Source organism: Leucopleurus acutus (assembly GCF_964270905.1).
Source record: "Leucopleurus acutus genome assembly, chromosome: 7".
Lineage (NCBI taxonomy): Eukaryota > Metazoa > Chordata > Mammalia > Artiodactyla > Delphinidae > Leucopleurus > Leucopleurus acutus.
The window spans coordinates 84,024,281-84,046,066 of record NC_139150.1 but is presented as its reverse complement, the minus strand read 5'-3'; the positions used below and the strand labels follow the sequence as shown (position 1 = coordinate 84,046,066).

The 21,786-nt window shown below is 36.6% G+C and overlaps 1 protein-coding gene across 2 annotated transcripts in view; it reads right to left on the bottom strand.

Moving 5' to 3' along the window:
- Positions 1 to 4,472: 4,472 nt before the first annotated feature.
- The window catches only part of NAA35 (N-alpha-acetyltransferase 35, NatC auxiliary subunit), an 87,638-nt gene continuing 70,324 nt past the window's right edge, over positions 4,473 to 21,786 (bottom strand). For both annotated transcript variants that reach the window (XM_082842869.1, XM_082842868.1), the window contains 9 exons: positions 19,313 to 19,379; positions 17,826 to 17,924; positions 17,048 to 17,226; positions 13,596 to 13,732; positions 11,811 to 11,878; positions 9,523 to 9,663; positions 8,808 to 8,930; positions 5,708 to 5,788; positions 4,473 to 4,868 (listed from right to left, as the gene is read on the bottom strand). In XM_082842869.1, the coding sequence (XP_082698995.1) occupies positions 4,809 to 4,868; positions 5,708 to 5,788; positions 8,808 to 8,930; positions 9,523 to 9,663; positions 11,811 to 11,878; positions 13,596 to 13,732; positions 17,048 to 17,226; positions 17,826 to 17,924; positions 19,313 to 19,379 (955 nt within the window). In that variant the 3' untranslated portion in view covers positions 4,473 to 4,808. The remainder of the gene's footprint in view (positions 4,869 to 5,707; positions 5,789 to 8,807; positions 8,931 to 9,522; positions 9,664 to 11,810; positions 11,879 to 13,595; positions 13,733 to 17,047; positions 17,227 to 17,825; positions 17,925 to 19,312; positions 19,380 to 21,786) is intronic.

Sequence of the window (21,786 nt, the reverse complement as noted above, 5' to 3'; positions counted from 1 at the left end):
AAACATAAAACAGAAGCAGTATTGTAACAAATTCAATAAAGACTTTAAAAATGGTCCACATCAAAAAAAAAAAATCTTAAAAAGAAAAAAAGTTCTAAAGTAGAACAAAAATCCTGAGTCAAATGACATAGGCTTAATACTTCATACCCCTACAGAGATTCTAATACTGTGGGAGTGCTTGGTAAATATTTGACTATTTAAAGTCCAAGTAAATGACTGTGACTGACCAGTGTTTTGCCTTTTAGAACCTTTATAAACAGATTAGATGAACAAATGCCTTTTTAGAATGAATGTTAATAAACACACGGGAATTAGGATAAAAAACTCAAGGCTTATTAAGAGGTAAGCCGGAGTCTTTGTGGAAGAGCTCCTGATGTTAGAGCTTGCTTTGTACTAACTTCTCTCTCTTAAAGCTGTAATGAAGTGCAATGGAACCTCCAGTATAATGTAACATGTCTGCCTTTATCCAGAAATCAAACCTTCACCTGAATGTTTTAACTCAGTCCAAAAAAGCTGCTGCATTATCAACATTTAACATCTGAGCATCATTTAAAAGAGCAGTTCTGTGACCTTAACCAGCAGTCTACAACTGCCAGTTTTTTCCCTGTGAAGGGTATCTTGGTATAATAACATCCTTGCTCTTGTTTTTTGAGATGGGTTCATTCAGAAGTTATTCGGGAAGTCAACAGATAACACATCTGTGGTCAAAACAGAGCACCACACTTTCCTTTAAACTTGGCTTAATGTTTGAATTCTAAACAGAGGTTGCAGGTATTTTATCTTTGCAGTAGTTTAGAAATTCAGAGTTTTACATAACTTTATGTGATCCTGGAAAAGCTGATACATTCTCTTTTTAAATAGAAGGCAATGTTAGCAGAAAAAAGTCTGAAAAAAGAGAAAACAGAAAAAAGTCTTATAGTGTAAGTGAATGCAACTTCTTCACTTCACTGGAAGCAAACTGTTTAGGGGTAAAGCTACCAGACTCCCAACTTGCCACCTCCAAGTTCCTACTTCCAAATTCCTCCGCACTCTTAGTGTCCTGTGTTCTCACCATCAAGTGTCTCTGCTATTAAAGGGAACCCCGGAGGCCTTGTTTTACCTCCTCTATTCAGTTTTCCAACAAATTGCCCCCAGGATGTCTTTTACATTTTTAAAAGATCCACATCCCGTTAATTGAGTGAGCAGGTTCTGGAACGATGAAGGCCTTTTTCTCAAGTTTATACTACAGCTGGGAAGACAGAAACAATTAACTATTTTAATTACAACTGAAAATGATAAGCACTTTTAAAGGGTTTGGCCTAAACCAGGAGATGGAAATGCCTTCTCTGAAGATGTCACGTTTCAGCTGAAACTCGAAGGATAAAGGGAAGCTATCCAAGAGAAGAGGCTTGCTGGTCAGAGGAAAAGCAACAGAGCTGCAGCTTGAGAAGCCAAGGGGAGAGGGCAGAAATGAAGTGGCCAAATTGGGCGTCGGTGGGTGAAGACTATATCATTAACCAGAGAACAGTGGATCTTTTACGATCATACCAGCTCCTCCGAGGCAATGACTCTGTCTCGTTACTTCACCCCACTCACTCACACCTCAGCTTACTCTCCAGATTCTGCCCCACCTCTTCAAGAAAGGTCTCCCTGTTGTCACCAGCAACCTTTTGTCAGATCCAATGGGCCCATTTTGGTCCTTATCTTAGGCCTTCCAGTTGTTTGTGGCCCTGCATTGTTTATTTTCTGGCTAAATCTCCTTTGCATGCTTTTGCGTAGCCGGGGCGGAACTCTCCTAAACTTTTCTAAACAGGGTGCTCTTTGACCAATAACTGAGGTAATGTTTTAGAAAAGTCAGAGTCTTGAAAATAGTGACATAAAAACTTTGCCAGAAGGTGGCAGGGCATGATTTTAAGGTGCTCAGTTATGTTTCATCTACCTGCTCCCCCCACCCCTGTTCCCTGGCCCACTCTTAGAACTTGGCTGTCCCAACTCTATTCCTTGGGACCAATCTCAGGCTCTTCTACAGGCTCCCTGAGCAATTGCAACCCCCAGTCCAGGCTTTAGTTTACATCTTTGCAGCCACTTAGTCCTCAGTTCATGTCTACCCAAGAATGCACCTTTCAGCTCCACACCAGACTACTTGCTGTCTTCACTAGGATGTCTTTCAACGACATCTCAACAGGGAATTCCCTGGTGGTCCAGTGGTTAGGACTCCACGCTTCTACTGCTGGGGGGCCTGGGTTTAACCCCTGGTTGGGGAACTAAAATATCGCAAGCCACGCAGCCGGGAAAAAAAAAAAAAAAAAAATCTCAGCATCTAAAACAATCTTCATCCCCAAACCTTGTCTCCTATTTTGCCTATATAAGCAATGGCACCACTCCATCTAGTTATCAAAGCCATAAAACCTACAAATCATCACCCTTGATTCCCACAGACTCACCCAATCATTACCAAGTCCTGTACCTCCTTTATCTTTTGATTCTATTCACTTTCCTCTATTCCCTCTGCCACTACCTTAAGACCAGCCATCATTTCCTCTCACCAAAGGAGCTTCCCTGCCTACAGCCTTGTCCCCTTTTGAACCAGCAGTCTTGAGCAAGCAGATCTGATTTGATCCTTTTGTTTCCCCGAATCAAACCTTTTAGTGGTATCCACCAATATCAGACAGTCAAATTCATTCACCTGGCTTCCCAGGTTCTGGAGGACCTGGCCTCCCCTTACTTCTCAAGCGCATCCCTCCAGTCCCTTGTCCTGCTCTATACTTTAGTCAAACTGCCACCTTCTCATCTCAGGCTTGTGCACATCTGTGTCCCAGTCTAGGACCCCTTTAACAGCTAATGCCTCTTAACCTTTGGGACCCAGATGAGATGGAGACTTTCTCCGTAAATCTTTTATGTAAGGTGGTTCTCCTATACCAGCATACTGCGTTTCCCCAGGATAAAGACCTGTCTGCTTTTCTGCATTCTTAAGGTTGTTAGATCTGTGAGGGGAGAGGCGGTCTTATTTACCCCATCATTTTTTTTAGCACCTCGAATGGCAGATATTTTAAAAGTTCTAAAAAATGTAACTTTCAGCTTTTCTGATGAGAAACCTGCAGTTAAAACTTAGGAACAATCTGCTCTTAAGAAGACCCACTCCTGAAAAAACAGCCTTAGGTGCTCTCTAATTAGGCAGAACACTTGGTCAGTAACCTTCATTTACATTAGCTGACCTAATTAGACATCATTTAAAAAATGCCAGAGTGCCCTCTTAATCCAACAGTCCCTGGTGGCCCTGACCCGCATTCTTCTAGCTTGCCTCAGGCTCTTCTTGGTGGTTTGCAAAATCTTGCTGTTTTTAATCCTCTATGCATTTTCTTTTAATTCTTTCTTCTACTGCCTCTTTTCTACCATTTCTTTGTCTTTTTTGTTTGAAGTGTTCAGAAATTACCAGCCAGAAACAGTGTTCCTTCTCAAAAAACTAACCAAATAGCTAACAACAGGTATATTCTTTATCTCTTCATAGCTCAAGTTTCTACTGTACAGCCTACTTTATTTTTAAAGACTTCTGGATTCTGAGATTTCCGGATGCCTACTGGCTGTTCCTGGATGACACACGTGTCGCCAGTCTACTTCAACAGCCACGAAGGAGGGGGTCAGGAAAGTTCTTACTCTATAGCCAACAAGATCTGCTCAGGTTAGCTGCTTGCAAATATTTCCAGAAATAAAGTTTCAATAATCACATTTGCAAGAAAGGTGTCAAATAAGAATCAGGATATTTGAAACTCAGAAACCACAGAGCAAATATAAAATGGTTGCTAGTCTTAAGCCAAGCCAAAAGTCAATTTAAGTTAGGCGCAGGGTAGCTCATTCTGCTAATAGTATTGCTTCCTGTGGAGGAGAAGGAAAGGCCCCCAGAGGCCATGGCAGCTTGACACAGAACAGCAGAGCAGAGACAGGAAGAGGAACTGGCAGCAAAGGAAGAAGGGTGAAGCCACTGGCACTGGGCATTTGTAGGTATAGGTGATTTAAGTCAATTTTCAAAGCCAGAGGATGCTGGAAAGACCCTGATTGAAAATGTCTGATGGGTTAAACTGTGAAGTAGTAACAGAAGGGAGTATGCCGTGTTGAAACCTAACTCTAAAAATGAACAAATCTATACAGTCTTATCTTCTGAATAATGTCACTAGCAAACATGATGTGTAATCTTTTAAAAGTGCCAAAAGTAACAGTTAAAGGATTAAAAAAAATCTATATTCTGACAGGTATATAATTTAAGATACCATGACACATAAAATCACAATCCCCGTGTAATTTAGTCTCCCTATATAACTAGGAGGCCCCCCCCAAAATCCCTTTAAAATGTATTTTGCCCAAATCCCATGTGTTTAAAAAATCCCTTAATTTGAAACTTCTTTTGGATAATGTTTGAACTACTCAAACATTAAGAGTAATAAACACCTTCAATTCTTAACATGTATCAACAAAGTGCTATTGTTTTTCATCTCCAGTAATGCATTTTTTGTCAAGAAATTTATTAACCTTTACAAACACTATTTTCACTCAATCATTCATAAAAAATGATTTCTGAGTAAATCTGTAATAAAACCATATAATGTTCATCAATGCATTCAATAAGACCAGTTTCATCCATGGAACATAATAAACCACTTTAAAACAGCAGTTTTCATTCACGTCATGTAAGGCTGTCAAATTAAAAGTATTCCTTATAATGGGTTGTTACCCAAGAAATCCATTTCACTTCATGTAAGACTGATGGATAGATCCTCTAAGAGTAGAATCTGAAAGTAGACTTCACCTCTTTGGTCACCTTTTCAGTCTCTCTTTCAAACAAGTTTCACAACAGGAAAATATTTGTGAGCAGAGAAATCAAATTCAGGAGGAACCTGTAAAGAAAACAAAGTCAATTTATGTAATACATATTCAGACAGTAAACAAAATAAAGACTATTATAATTTTAGAGTTTCTCATGTTTTTAGAGACAAGGCAGCACAAAAGAGATTTAAAAGAAAATGATGTAGCTTATCTCTGGTTTATGAAGGTCATTAGAAAACATGCTGAGCAGCGGTTTTCTAACTTCAGAGAATAGTTAACAAAGGAAAATGGACTTAAATTACAGGAAAAGGTCATGGGCCAGCAATTTTTTTTTTAGTTCCAGGGTCGCTGATACTCCTGAGCAATGAAATGAATCACTGCTAAAGCAGAGCAGGAGATAAGAGAGATCATAGAAAAGTAATGGGAGTAAACAAACAGACGTTATGCATATAATGGGCAAATGCCACCAAAAATGCCTCGGTGGTTGGCCTCTTCTGCACCGAATGTTGATACAGCACTAATGATACAACAGCATTACCAATGGAAGCTTACAGAATCTTCCATGTCCTGAGCCATTAAAGGCTCTAATTATTGAAGCATTCACTTTTCTAAAAGGCAGATGACTTTTTAAATAACTCTCCCATAAATTTGTTTACACACATTTTCTTTTATTACCTTAAGTCATTCAGTAATTTACATGGAAGCGAAGACTTTAGAGATTTTAAGTCAACAAAATCTTTAAGTTTCAAGGAAAAACAGCAAGCTCTGATCTATTTTCTGCCACTGAATCTCTTTTAGAATAGTTTTTATGAGCGTTTTGACTTTTTTGTAATATTTATTCATCTTACTGAAAAAAAAATGAAGTTTTACAATAAATTAAGACCATTTATTTTCCCTACAATATACTTACCTTAGATTCCTTTTTGTGTCCTCCTGCCAATAACTTCACAACCACAAAGTTGGGTTTGGCAACCTTTAAAATTCTATTGACCTAAACAATGAGCAACATTAAGCTATCAAAACATAAAATTCATAGTCAAAATGTATTGATTTATAGATAATAAGAGGAAATTGGCACGATGTACGTGTTGCTGTTTTATTAAAATATTTTATTAAAAGGCAATTTAAAAACATGAACACCATCATACGTCTTTTAGTAACACAGAACTCTAGTAGTCAACCATGAAGACTTGAAAGGGCTACTGTATCTCTTTTTCATTAAAATGAAAGATATTACACTGCAAAGTCCTACAAAGACAATACAATGTAGTGTTTGGGGCATGGACTCTGAAGTTAAGCTGTCCGTTTTCAAATTCCAGCTTTGCCACTAACTAGCTATGAAACCTCTGGAAGTTTTCTAACCTCTCTGTTCCTTAGTTTCTTCATCTGTAAAAATAGGGATAATAATTTACCTTTCCCACAAAGATTTGTTCTGAGGATTAAGTGAGTTAATATATATTATGAGCTGAGACCCACACCTGGCAGGTAATAAGTGTCCTCTAAGTGTTAACTGTTAACTTCTGACAACCATTTGTCTAAAAGACTTCTGAACACATGAATAACAATGGAATGAAATATTCACTTCTCTTAAGAGGAAGTAATGGGCAGCTTGAAGGAAAACAAGTTCCCATTGCCCTCTTAGTGACCTCACTTGACACATCACCACGAGTTCAGTAACCGCTTCTCCTCAGCTCCAGATCACACATCCACTTACCTACACGACTACTCCATTTGGACATCCAAAAGCCATGTCCAAAACTGAGCTCCAGACCTTCCCAGCCCTGCCTCCCCCATGCTCCAGCCTACAGTCTTCCCTACATGACTCAATCTACCCTGGTGGTGCTCAGGCCAAAAACCTCAAAACCATCCTTGACTCTTTTTCTCTTACCCCACATCCAATCCATCACCATCAATCAATCCCATTGACTAGGCCTTAAAATTCACAGAGGATGCAATCACTTCTGATCCACTAGCACCACCACCTTTCAACTGGATCATAGCTATGGCCTCTAACTGGCTCTCCTGCTTCCACCCTTGGTCCCACCACAGTCTATTTTCAGCACAGTGGCCAGAGTGATCCTTTAGAACAAAAATCAGATCTGGTCACATCTCCGCTCAAAACTCTCCAACAGCTCACCCCCTTGTTCACCTCACTCCAACACAAAGCCCTTGGCGGGCTTCTCTGGTGGCGCAGTGGTTGAGAGTCCACCTGCCGATGCAGGGGACACGGGTTCGTGCCCCGGTCTGGGAAGATCCCACATGCCGCGGAGCGGCTGGGCCCGTGAGCCATGGCCGCTGAGCCTGCGCGTCCGGAGCCTGTGCTCCGCAACAGGAGAGGCCACAACAGTGAGGGGCCCGCGTACCGCCAAAAAAAAAAAGCCCTTGGCTGTTCCTCAAATACAACAGGGCACACTCCTACCTCTGCACCTTTACACATAGTGGATCCCTCTGCCTAGAAGGCTCCATCCCCAGAGGGCCATGTGACTTGCTTCTTCACCTTCTTCCAGGGCTTGCTCAGCGGCCAACTTATTTTAAAATGTCTAATCCCCTCCACCTGCCTCCTTGTAGCATTCACTATCCCTATTCCCAGCTTGATCTTTCTTCATAGTACTTATGATCTTCTAATACACTATATAACATTTATTTATTTACTGCTTGCCTCCCCTGCCCCCAGGAGGGCCCAGATTTCTGTGTTTTTTTCCCTGCTGGAACCTACCAGAGTGCTTAGGACCTAGTAGGCACTCAACAATATTTGTTGAGTTAAATAAATGAAGTCCACTAAAAGAAATATTCCATCTATTACAGGCACCTTCCTCTAATTTTTATACTCCCCCCTTTTATTTTCTTTCATTACGTGACTATATATGATTTTTTTAAAAAGTCATCTCTCTCCTACCCCTCTTCCCTAAGGCACTTAGCAACCCTCCTAAGAAGCAAACACTGTTATTAATTCTTATGTATCTTTCCAGAGATATGTTATATTCATATAATATTGCCACACATACATGTAGTCTTCCTTTCTTCCCCTTGACTGAAAGGGCAGCATACTATACATACAGATTTTAAGCTTGCTTTTTAAACGTCTTATATTCTGAAGAACATTCCATTACAGTAAATAAATATCTTCCTTGTCCTTTTTAGGGCTGCACGGTACTCTACTGCACGATGAAAAGTCATGTAACAGTTCCCTCTGATGGACACTAAAGTTTCCTCATTTTTTTACTATTACAAATCCTGCTGTAATAAATACTCTTGTATATTCATCATTTCCCACATGTGCACATGTATCTATAAGATAAATCCCAAGAAGCAGAATTTCTGGGCCTAAGGACATGTGATTTTTGACAGATTGCTAAAATACCCTTCCATGGAGGCTGTACCAAGATATACTCCACAAAATGGTCTGTGTTACAGGTAACTCTCATTTACAGAATAAATGCATTTCAATAAAATCATGTATAAATTATGAAACTAACAAAAGGCTGAAACAGTATTTTATATTTTACAAGTTCTAAACTCTGTAGAATGATACTCACAATAGTCTTCAAAAACAAGTCTTTATTTTAAATGGTCAAGTGGAATACAGTTATTTTTACTTCCTGTGATAATTGACCAGATCATTTTTTAGACTTAAGATTTATATAATTATATTTTAATACAGTAAACTATAAATCAAAAATTTTAAATCTTAACAACTGAACTGTGCATCAATCTGGATCTCATTTCTATTCTTTCTGCTTACTTTATGGTTCTAAGTCTTCATTTCTCTTTGCATTGATTTCTAAATGTACACAAAGGAGATATTTACATCACTTCTTTCATCAAATAATTTTAAGTCTGACAAGGTTAGGTTAGCAAAGCTATTTGAAATCCTTAGCAGAAACACTGACAGGCTTCATTTATTAATACTATAAGGTTCGTTTTATAATTAAACTGTACTGTCATCCAGTAGTAAGATAGGTACTTCCTGCCAAGCTTTTCCTCTAGAATTACTGTGACTGCAGTCTTACCTCATGGTCTGGGTTTGGGATATTTTCCAATATCATTTTTGCCTGCTGAAAGTGCTTACTAGCTGCCACATACAGTTCTGGAGACTGAGGAGGAGGGCTATATTTATTGAGGTCAGACATTTCCTAAAAAAAAGAAATACTATTATTTAAAACATGCTTAATATGAAAAAAACTCTAAAATACCTTTTTTTAATTAAAGAATTCTACACTGATTATCCATTCACAGACACTAAAGCAAACATTTGGCATGTCCCTATTTTTTTTTTTTTTTTTTTTGCGGTACACGGGCCTCTCACTGTTGTGGCCTCTCCCGTTGCGGAGCACAGGCTCCGGATGCACAGGCTCAGCGGCCATGGCTCACGGGCCCAGCCGCTCTGTGGCATGTGGGATCTTCCCGGACCGGGGCACGAACCCGTGTCCCCTGCATCGGCAGGTGGACTCTCAACCACTGCACCAACAGGGAAGCCCCCTATTCAATTTTCAACCTTCATATACCACACCTCATATTATTCTCATATTTAAATAACTGTTAATGTGATGAGTATATCCAAAATCAAATAATTTTCCTACTATTTAAAACTGCTATTTTATTACTTTATCCCATTGATCCAATACTAGTTTGACTTGACTATTTTAACAAAATGGCTAGGTACGAACAGCCCATATCCAAGGAGGTCTAAGACTATTTTACAATTATTTTAAGGAGCAGGTTCACCTTGAACTGCAGATAGTGCACTGGCGGTGGTGTCATTACACTGTTGAATGGAGCAAATCTGTGCTCGTATCGAACTTGTTCACTATCGAGCTCAAACTTGGGTTTTCGTACTTTGCCATCCATGTCAAATGCTACCATGGTCTACAGTAAAAAAAGAGAAAAAAACAGATGGTATTAATATGAAAATGTGAACATCCTCATTAATACAGAATAGAAAACAAGAAACAGCTATTTACACATAGTTAATCAAAAAAAGGCTCAGAAATCAGAAACAGGGAGAGAAAAACTGACTTTAGTATTCATTTTGATATCCTGAGCCACCTTTTATACAAAAAATGTTCAAGTTCCAATATCTAATATATTACTAATTTTCCTAGTGAAATGATGCCACATGCACATTATTCTTCCTAATGCTTTTATAATAGCTTTGAAACCTTCAAGTAAAAGCTCCTGAAGAGAAAGTAGAATATAATTTTTATAAGAAAAGCATTGGTCCTGTTTTTCAAACAGAAGTCCATATTGTTTTATGTATTTTAATATAAGTTGCCTTAAATAATTTCTTGAACTGCCAAGCACAACTTAAGAGTTACTAACTCCTGAAAATGGCTGCTTTGCTTAAGCCATTTACTGTGGAGCTTGCCCCATTCCTAATACACTTCTAAAAAAAATCCAGACCCCATCTCTTCTAAGAAACCTTTCCTGATCATCAATCAGAAGTAAACTCTTCCTTCTCTTAGTACCTATGCCACATATATGTCACCTGGCCTGTCATTAACTAGGCACGTGACACAAGGATCGCATCTGATTAGACTTGGTATGCTGCAATGTAGCCAGTACAAGATATCTGACACATGACAAGGGTTCAATATTTGTTAAACAAATTAGTAAACCACTAGACTTTGAAAAAAGGTAATTTTCAAGCAGATAGTAAAAATAAAGGTGAAATTAGAACCTGGAAAGAATCACAGAAGAGGGTTCATTTTATTGGGTTGGCCAAAAAGTGCCTTCGGTTTTCAAGAAAAAATAAAAGACACATTTTTCATTTTCACCAAGAACTACATATTTACCCTTTCTGTTCCACTACCTTCTGCATTTTTCAGGCAACTTCATAATTCCATCTTCCCAAAACTTTTTATCTTTTTGAGCAAAGAACTGTTCCAGGTGCCTTTCACAGTCTTCCAGGGAATTGAAATTTTTTCCATTAACAGAATTTTGTAAAGACAGAAATAAACAGAAATCTGAAGGTGCAATGTCTGGTGAATACGGTGGATGAATCAGAACTTCCCAGCCAAGCTGTAACAGTTTTTGCCTGATCATCAAAGAAACAGGCAGTCTTGCATTATCCTGATGGAAGATGATGTGTTTTCTGTTGACTAATTCTGGATGTTTTTTGTCGAGTGCTGCTTTCAGTTGGTCTAACTGGCAACAGTACTTGTTGAAATTAATCGTTTGGTTTTCCCGAAGGAGCTCATAATAGAGGACTCCCTTCCAATCCCACCGAATACACAACATCACCTTCTTTGGATGAAGACCAGCCTTTGGTGTGGTTGGTGGTGGTTCATTTCACTTGCCCCACAATCTCTTCCGTTCCACATTATTGTACAGTATCCACTCCTCACTGTCCGTCACCATTTGTTTTAAAAACGGAACGTTTTCATTACGTTTAAGTAGAGAATCCCATGCACAAATACGGTCAAGAAGGTTTTTTTCGCTAAACTTATGTGGAACCCAAACATCAAAGCATTCACATAACCAAGCTGCTGCAAATGATTTTCAGCGCTTGATTTGGCTATTTTGAGTATGTTGTCTATCTCCCGCGTAGGATAACGTTGACTGTTCTCAATTAATATCTCAATTTTATCGCTATCAACTCCAACTGGTCTACCCAACCATGGAGCATCGTTCAGCGAGAAATCTCCAGCACAAAACTTCGCAAACCACTTTTGACATGTTCGATCAGTCACAGCACCTTCTCCATACACTGCACAAATCTTTTTTTGCGTTTCGATTGTGTTTTTACCTTTCTTGAAATAATAAAGCATAATATACCAAAAATGTTGCTTTTCTTCCATTTCAATATTAAAATGGCTACACAAAAATTCACCAATTTTGATGTCTTTTTTTAAATGCACACTGAATATGACAGCTGTCACATACAATCTAACAAAATTGTTTCGAATGAAGTTAAAGACAACTAAGTGCTACCAGAGCCATCTTACAGAAAAAACTGAATGAACTTTTTGGCCAACCCAAGAATTAAACAATGTAATAGCAATGTAGCAACTTACTTTAAACATTCCAGCACACATATTCTGATATGCCTGGCTCATTGTGATCTCTCGGCTCAATGGGCGAACTGTAATTAGAAAGAAAATCATCCAAACTCTTTCCCTCTTCCTCTTGCATTACTGCAGGAGAAATCTAAATTTTAAAAAAACCTTCTTTCTACCTTGTTTACTAAATTAAAATTTCAAAGTTTGTTCCTACAGGCTAAATTTTATTTTATGGACCAAATCTACAAATAATAAAATATAGCAGAAAGTTTAAACAATAACTGTGTTCCCAAATAGTTAAAACCACAAGATTTTAGTATGAATTAATTGTAATTTCTTCTCAAGTCACAATACAGGGACTTCTTTTATAGGAAAGCCATGGATACAAGTCATTTAATGACCCACCCAAAGTGTTGAAATCTGAAGGGAACACAAAGCACTATTTTGTAACAATTGTAGCCTATCTGTACCCTCCCATGAGTGATTAACAGGGGAGTCTCTCTGAAACATTTCTTTCTCCTCATGGTCCTTGGGCAGTATGCTGAAGTGCTCTGTGATCATCCTTCTGTGCTGACTGTAACAGCACAACTCCAGATTTCCTTCCTTCCTGAACTGTCAGCCTTCTGTCAAAAGAGTATCAAAAGTCTCCTGCTGTCTTGTTCCTTAACCTATCTTATTCCATGTGGCTACTTCTTCTTGTCCTAAGGTCCTCTGACACATGAAATAGCAAAGCAGTAAAAGAAAAGCAAGAAAAGCAACCAAAAGGTTTGTACCAATATTGTGACTCAGTTTCTACCCTTATACCTTCTGAAGAGAAGATGGGTGAGAATTAAAATATAATGACTAATTCACCCATTAAAATGCACAGGTAGCTCACTCCAATGTTATTTCTTAAGTTTAAAAATAATTCACAGTCTCATGCAGCTCAATATTAAAAAAAGAAACAACCCAATCAAAAAAATGGGCAGAAGACCTAAATAGACATTTCTCCAAAGAAGACATACAGATGGCCAAGAGGCACATGATAAGCTGCTCAACATCACTAATTATTAGAGAAATGCAAATCAAAACTACAATGAGGTATCACCTCACACCAGTTAGAATGTGCATCATCAGAAAATCTACAAACAACAAATGTTGGAGAGGGTGTGGAGAAAAGGGAACCCTCTTGCACTGTTGGTGGGAATGTAAATTGATACAGCCACTATGGAGAACAGTATGCAGGTTCCTTAAAAAACTAAAAATAGAATTACCATATGACCCAGCAATCCCACTACTGGGCATATACCCAGTGAAAACCATAATTCAAAAAGACATATGCACCCCAATGTTCATTGCAGCACTATTTACAATAGCCAGGTCACGGAAGCAACCTAAATGCCCATCGACAGATGAATGGATAAAGAAGATGTGGTACATATATTCAATGGAATACTACTCAGCCATAAAAAGGAACAAAACTGGGTCATTTGTAGAGAAGTGGATGGACCTAGAGACTGTCATACAGAGTGAAGTAAGTCAGAAAGAGAAAAACAAATATCATATATTAACACATATTTATGGAATCTAGAAAAATGGTACAGATGAACTGGTTTGCAAGGCAGAAACATAGACACAGATGTAGAGAACAAACATATGGACACCAAGGGGAGAAACGGGGTGGGTGGGGGTGGGTAAGATGAACTGGGAGATTGGGATTGACATATATACGTCAATATGTATAAAATAGATAACTAATAAGGACCTGCTGCTGTATAAAAATAAAATTCACAGCACCTTTCTTTTTTTTTTTTTTTTTACCTTTCTTCTTTTTTTTTGTTTTTTTACTACTACGGCCTTTCTGCTGCTCTTCCATTATCCTTTCCTCTGCCATCTGAGAGCCATCGGCACGACTTAATGTTGACATCAACCATGCATAAAGGAATTCAGAGAGATACCTTAACGGAAAGAAAATGTTAGTTAATGGCAGATGTCTAAATGAGATAGCTTGGTCAACGCAAGTACTAGTATTAATAAAGAGATATTTTTTATAATGCTTTAAAAGTTTTTTTCAAAAACAAAATTATTCAATTAGATAATTGACAGATTAGATCTTACAAGAAATGGGCATTACAAATGATTAACTTTCCCTTACTTGTTGCCACACAATACGGAAAATTTTGTTTAATTTCCTACAATGATATGAGTTTTACAACTTTTCTAAAGATTTCTGGTGGGGAGGGACAAATTAGTCGTATGGGATTAACAGATACAAACTACTATATATAAAGTAAGATAAGCAACAAGGATTTACTACACAGCACAGGGAATTATACTCATTATCTTGTAATAACCTATAATGGAACAGAATCTGCAAAAGTACTGAATCATTTTGCTGTACACCAGAAACTAACACGATATTGTAAATCAACTATACTTCAATTAAAAAGAGATTTCTTGATAATTATGTATATATATGTAAATCAAATGAATGGCCATTCAATTGTTTTTACTGTATCAATATAGGTCACATTTCTCCAAAACCTATTAAGTAAATGTCTTATTTTGTTATTAATTACAAAAGGAAACAAATATAGAAAAAATAAAAAATTATAAACATGCTAGCATATAATTTACTTGAGTTTATTCAATAAGGAAATGTGATACAGATTATTCCACCAGATACTAAATTTTCATAAGTTTAAACTAACAAACAATACTTTCTCTTAAGCCAGAAAAGCAGTTTAAATCTAGGATATGAATATATATTCTTTAAATAAAATTAAGGACCACTACTACATTAATGAAAATCAAAGATTTATAAGAAATTTTATTATGATCAAGTTTGAGTGTATGACACCTATTCCCCCAATTTTTCAAACAGTTATAAGGCAGGTTATAATATTAAAACACATTAAAAAAAACATAAAAAAGAACATTTTAAAGCAAAACAAGGGAATTCCCTGGCAGTCCAGTGGTTAGGACCTGGCGCATTCACTGCAGTGGCCCAGGTTCAATCCCTGGTCAGGGACTAAGTTTCTGCAAGTCATGTGGCACGGGAAAAAAACAAAAACAAATGAAAAGATACACCTGGAATGACTTAGATACTGTATCTTAAAGCTAAACCGCACTACGCTTCCTGGCAGTTAAAGCAAACCAGTATATATATATATTTTAACGTCTATAATTTCACATGGAGAGAAAATCATTCCTGGCAATGAATTTAAGAAAAGCATTCAATATAGTATACTTTTATAGGATACAAATGAATTTTTTCCCCCATCACACTACAAAATGAGGGTTTGTAACCTCTCTTAACTCAATGAGAAGACTTTTTTTCTTCTTTTTTTTTCTGCCGTGCGGACCTTAGTTCCCTGACCAGGGATCGAAGGCATTGCCCCCTGCAATGGAAGCACAGAGTCTTAACCACTGGACCACCAGGGAAGTCCTGAGAAGATTTCTATAGGGAACTAATGATACCTTTTACCTTTTAACTATCTAACCGAAGGACAGACGAGTAAAGGGGATAGCTGGCACAATTCAGGACTTTCCTTTCAAATATCAGATATTTCAATGAGCTTTTATTAAAGTGCTTTATCAAAATTAATACACAATTATATCTAAGGAGAGTTATAATTATATCTAAGGAGAGTAAGTGTGCTAATACTCTATACCAATTCTCAGTTGTGATCTCAGGACCAGCAGCAGTCTTACCAGGAAAGCAGTTAGAAATGCAAATGATTCGGTGGGTCCTACACTAGACCTAGTAAACCAGGAACTCTAGGAACAGAGCCCCAGCAAGTTGCTTTCCAAGTGATTATGATGCACGCTAAATTTAAGAATCACTGTTTTCTACTGATTTTAGAAGGGTCCACATGATTTAGGAATCACATTCATGAAGAACAACAACAGTGTATATATACCTTGTGAAAATACTGGAGCCCAATCTGTAATTTTGAAACTAAAAAGCAGTTAAAACTAACATGAAAGTAGACCAGAAGGGTACTTACAAGCAGAACTAAAATTTCTTTTTTTAACAAGAGAAGAAATGAATCTGCTCAAGTATTCAGGTAAATTTCCAATGGAGTATTTATCTGAATATCATTTGCCAATCCATTGTGCAAAAAAACATATAAAAATTGTATCTTGAGAAATCAAGAGCACAAAAGCTTCCAGTTAGCTGCCTCAAACCACAATACTTGAGCATGTTCCCCTATAAAATGCCTCGTTTGAATAGGGGTGTCTAGTATGAATTAATAATAAAAAAATCCCAAGTAGCTATAACAACACCTGTTGGTAAGAGTTGTTATCTGTTTTTCATAACCAAGAATTACCTGTGAAGAGCCCTAGCAGCCATGACCACAAAACCATGTTAACAGTGTAGAAAATAATGACTTTCCTGCCTCCACCAGCAGTGATTCCAGGGAATATACAATATCTTAAATACCAATTTAAATATGAATTAAAAAGATGAACTAAGATCTAATTAGTTATATTAGGTATATCTTAGATATATTAAGATCTAATATATTAAACTTAGCTGTCTGTGATGGGCAATAATAGGTCATTACTATTTTAAAATTACCACAACTAAATTACCATACTTTACTAAACTAAGAAAAAGATGCAAGATAACTGAATTCATTAGCTCTCAATTTTCTTATTTTATTTCTGTGACAGCTATTTCACACCTAAAATATTCTCAAGCAGCCTCTTACCAGGTTTATCTCATCTCCAACTGAAAGCAAAGAACTACTCTGCTGAAGATCACCTATTATCAACTCCTTCAAAGCTCCTGAGACAAATCCTCAGGGCCATAGTTTCCAAGTTATACTCCCAATGATAATCTTAGCCATAATTTCTTCTCAGAAGAAAGATCTGGTTCAAATTTTGAAACTTTAATTCAGTTAAGTACATTCCACAGCTAGTACATAGAATCACTGCAGTCAGTGCAAAATGTATGTTAATCTTTCTCTTTGGAAACCACAAAAGCTTGTCACTTAATCTATTTACTTTGAAGCCACTTTTATTAGTGAATTTTAAATAAATATTACAATGGCTAGAAAAAATATATTTGTACATTGTTATGACACTTAAGATGTTTAAGATCATCTAGCTCTAATTTTCAACAGATATTTTTCAATTGTCCCACAACTAAATTTCAAATACAGTAAATAAAAAAGTACCTTAAAGTTACACTCTACTTTACAGATACTCTCTCAGATGTTACGTATCCCACCCACCACCAATTTTAACTCCAACTGCTCTCTTACCAATATATGTAATAGTACTCGTGCATGCTGTAGAGTTCCAATTCAAAGCCACTTAGAAGATACTGTATCATAATTCGAAGGTTATGGTAAAGGACCCAGGTACCTAAACAGGCCAAATGTTGCCTTTGGGGCTCCTGTTTCAACAGCATAGTGTGAAGCGCTGCATCAACCTTCTCTGCCTATCACAACAAAACATCATAACATTAACTTTCTTTTTAACGTAATGAGAGAATTACAAAAACATACAGCTAAAAATAGCACATGAGCAGAAAATGTAAATCTCACCACCTCAAGAATTCATACTTTCAAATGCACCTTCGGTTAGGTCTACATTCAAACTTCTCATTTCTCAAAGCATAACATTTATCTAAACATTTCCTAAATTAAAAAGATATCCATTTTATAGTACAAAAGTAAAAATAACTGACTTCATAACTCTAGTTATATTATTAATATGGTTCTGTTCACAAATTTACTTGAAGATTAATACATTTTTATTATAATGTGAACTTGCTCTAATTATAACTACAGCTCTACACATATTTTACAATTCATCCCGATTATCAAAAAAAATAAGATGTTTCAAGGTTTGGATTATTGTTTTGTTTTGTTCTGTAAACCCTTTCTTTGGCATACATAACTGTTACATTTTAAGTCAATTCACCATATTGAAAAATTAAATAGCCAAATTACTGTTCCAAAGAATTGTTTTTGAAAATCTGGTCAAGGTATATGAATTGCTTAATTTTGGAAGGGAGGGCAACTTGTTGGCTCTTACCTCATCCTGCAAGGTGGCAAATTCCTCAAGAATATGACCAAGCTTATCTCTCTGTCGAGCCCTGTTATGTCCATGGATCTGAATGAGACTACAGAATGGCTGCAATACACAAACAGTTTGTTAACCATCAATATGAAATATGCTTATACTAAAGAAAATTAACATTCAAAAGTTAACAAGTTTTTAAAATCTTGTTTAAGGGAAAAAAATGTCTATAAGAATCATGCTATGCATACTTTTTACATAGGTGTTTCTTTTTAAGAAACAATACTGGAATTTATCAATAGCTAGAGGAATGGCTGTTTATGAAACTTGTTTTCATATGGCAAAAATATCTTCCTTCAATCTTTAGATATTTTCCCACAAATTAAAAAGGACAGTTTCTTTTTTGCTTATGTCAAGACAAAAGTCAATGTTCAAGGCTGACACTTCTCTGCTGCTTTAAATATACCAGAATGCCTAATAATTAGATAATGGCTAATACCTACAAACCCTGACTAAGGTTCTTTATTCCTATTCTTACCTACACAGTATTCTCATATAAAATATTGTAACATTTCATGAATCAGACAACAGACAGGATCAGAAGTTTGTTCTGATTTAAGAAGTATGCATTTTAAGATTCTTTAAGGATAATAATGTTTTACATTTGCATACTTTGACAGATATTATCTCATTTAATTGATAAGTAGCCGATAAGAGGTATAGAGGCAGTATTAACGTTTCACTTTTTAAAGATTGAGAAGTTTACAGAAAAGTAAAGTGATCTGCCTAATAACAATAAAATGTTAGTAATAAAAATAAAATCTGGTCTTTTATTGGTTTTCCTTTCATCAAACCATGCTGCCTTTATATCTATACAGATTATATACATATATATATATATATACACACACACACACACACATATATATATTTAGTAACTGGAATTAGGCAAGAAAGAGCTGTCTATAAAGAGCTTGTAATTAAATAAGAATGATTTATAATTAATCACCTACAAGGTTTTTATTTTTCCAAATTATTTGAGATTTGAAAAAAGCTCATGCTCTCATCTAAAAGTGATAATTTTAATTTTACTATAATCCTGTTCTCATTAAGGCAGTACAAAGATAAGTGCCTGGGGATGTTACCCATATTCTTTGTTTATAAGGTCAAAAATAAATAAAGTTTTTGTGTCCATTTAAAAAAAAAAAGTGAACTCCTTTCTTCCCAGACGGAGGTCATAGCTTATTCTGTTTCTGTGGTCCCCAAGGGATACAGTGAAAGGGCATCAAAAGGTGCCCTCAGTATCTAACAACGTTCCAGGAAGACTACAGGTTATGAAGCTATCCACTTGAGTGTAAGAAGAGACAGAAATTTCCTACGAATTTCAGGGAAGATGAATAAGAAATGTCAGATGAAAAAATAGCACAAATTAATGCTACTGAAGATACTGCACACCACGATTTTTAAGTGTCCACCATAATGACCCAAATTGTAGTTCTTACCCGAACACAGTGAGTAACAAAGGAATCAATACAGTCCTTAGCCTGGTGATTATTATATAGGCAGCACCTGTAAGATAATATAATATTCTTGTTATTAAAATTAAACTATTTGGCCTACAAATAGAAGTGGTGATTATTGCAGGTGCTACCAACACATAGGGAAAGTGGAAAAATGAGAAAATGGAACCAAATACATTACTAAGTTGAAGACTGCTAACATTACAGTCTGGGAGGATCTGCTACCTGCCTGGCCCTGGAGGAAAATACAGGGCTGAATAGTTGGAAAGATTTTTTTTTTCTTTCCCTGAGGTGGGACTGACAGTAGCCTTTGCACCTAAGGAGATGGGAAAAAGTAAACACTTTTCCTGGTGCACTGAAAGGAGCTGACAACTTGCTACTCCTAAGTGTTTGCCATAACTGAGCAATGTGACCAGAACCTCAAAGATAAACAGAGTCATGTTCATGCAACAGATAATGATAAAGCATGCAGCAGCCAGGAGAAAGAAACGGCAGGACACCTGGAACAGGTGGCAGCAAAACAGAAGTGGAAGGCCACTTACTTTGGGCTGGAAAGTCCAAAGTAAGAAAATTACTTAAGATGACAAAAATAAAGCCCTTAAAAAAAAGACTTTCTGGATCTGAAAATTAGGATTTTCAAATTAAAAAATTTAGTAGGTGAAAGATGCTCATAGTAGCCTTGAAGATCTAGGGAACAACTTTTTTACAACACAGCAGAAGTAAGAGATAAATGTCATGAGGAATACAGGGGGGGAAATCTACAAGATAGAGTATATAAGGAGCTCTTTAAAAAAAAAAAGAAAAAGAAACAGATGAAGGTGAGGCAATAATTAAATAAATAATAAAATAGGAAAAATGATCTGATTTGAAGACTTGAGGCTTTAATGACTGATTTCCAGATAGGAATAGTTGAAAATCACACATGAACATTCTGGTAAAACTCTTGAACTCCTAAAATAAAGAGAAACTCTACAGTCCTCCAGAAGAAAGTGTCAAGTCACGCACAAAGGAAAAAAAACATTGTAACATTGGAATTTTTAAAACAGCAGGATAACATCAATAGGCTACCATGCAATGAACTTTCCTATATACACAGTCGATTCTTGGTATTTGTGATAGTTATGGTCTATAAACTTGCTGTGGACCCTGAATAGAGAATACTGAAACACTGCTGCTAGGGTAAAATACAGGGTTAGGTTCCTGCCAGCCTCTGGTCCCAATATTTTAATCAACTGATCAATGTATAACCTTGGTTTACCTGTATTTCTTTTTAAAGACACTATACATAATGTACATTGTTAATTGATTAGCAATGAACTCAGGCCTGAGCAAACCTTATCTAACACACATATAATCTTTCTGTAAGGTACACCACAGCCTTCTTGTGCCAGGAACACTAGACAGCACATCACTACACTTGGAGGCCATTAAACTACAAAATCACCAACAAAAAGCACAAAAACAGGGGTATCTAATAGAGTTTACAGTATAAGGCACAAGAAGACAGAGTTGCCTTGTTTGACCTCAGCGTTGGGCGACTTGAATATTTTGCCACTCTGCACGTGTCCATGAATACAGCAGGAGCAGAGTGAATACTGGTTTGAGGGTTAACAAATACATTTTAGCAAGTAAGCAAATTAACAAATACAGAATCTGAAAGTAATGAGGATCAAACTGTAGTTAAATCTAAATGGATAATGATAAGTGTGACAATGTGGAATCTAAGTGTTAAAGATTGTTAAACAGAAAAGACAAAATGCAAATTAAGAGGATGTAGACACTATTTCATATACGTCATATTGTCAAAAACTGAAGAGTCTGATAATGCCTAGACTAGGGGGAAACTGGAATCCTTATACACTGTTGGCTGGCATACCAATTGGTTCGATTATTTTGGAAAGCATTTGGCAAAACTAGTAAAGCTGAGGATGCACATGCCTATGATTGGCAATTAATTATATTTTAAAGTATATAGTCTATGTGCAAAAGGAGACATAATTCAAAGATGTTCACTACAGCACTGATTTCAACAGTGATAAATTAGAAACAAGGTAAATATCCAATTGTAGAGAACAGCAAAATAAACTGCAGTACAGTTGAAGGACAGATTTTAACGAATAAAATAAATTTGCTGGATAAACTCGGTCAATTTCAAAACGCTAATGTTGAAGGAAAAAATCATGTGGCAAAAGGATGTATATATAGTGTGACAAAATTTATGCAAAGTTTAAAAACATAAAATAAACTGATATTTATGGACACATATATTTGGGTAAAGTATACAAGCATTCATAAAAGTGAAACACATAAACTGTAACGTAGTGGTTACCTCTAGGACTAAAGTAAGAGAAAAGGATGAGGTGAGAGAGGAGGATTTGAAATTATAGTCAGCAGTTCTCAAAATGTGCCCTAGGTTCACCTGGTGGTGATGGTAGGGGTGGCCCTTGAGATGCTTT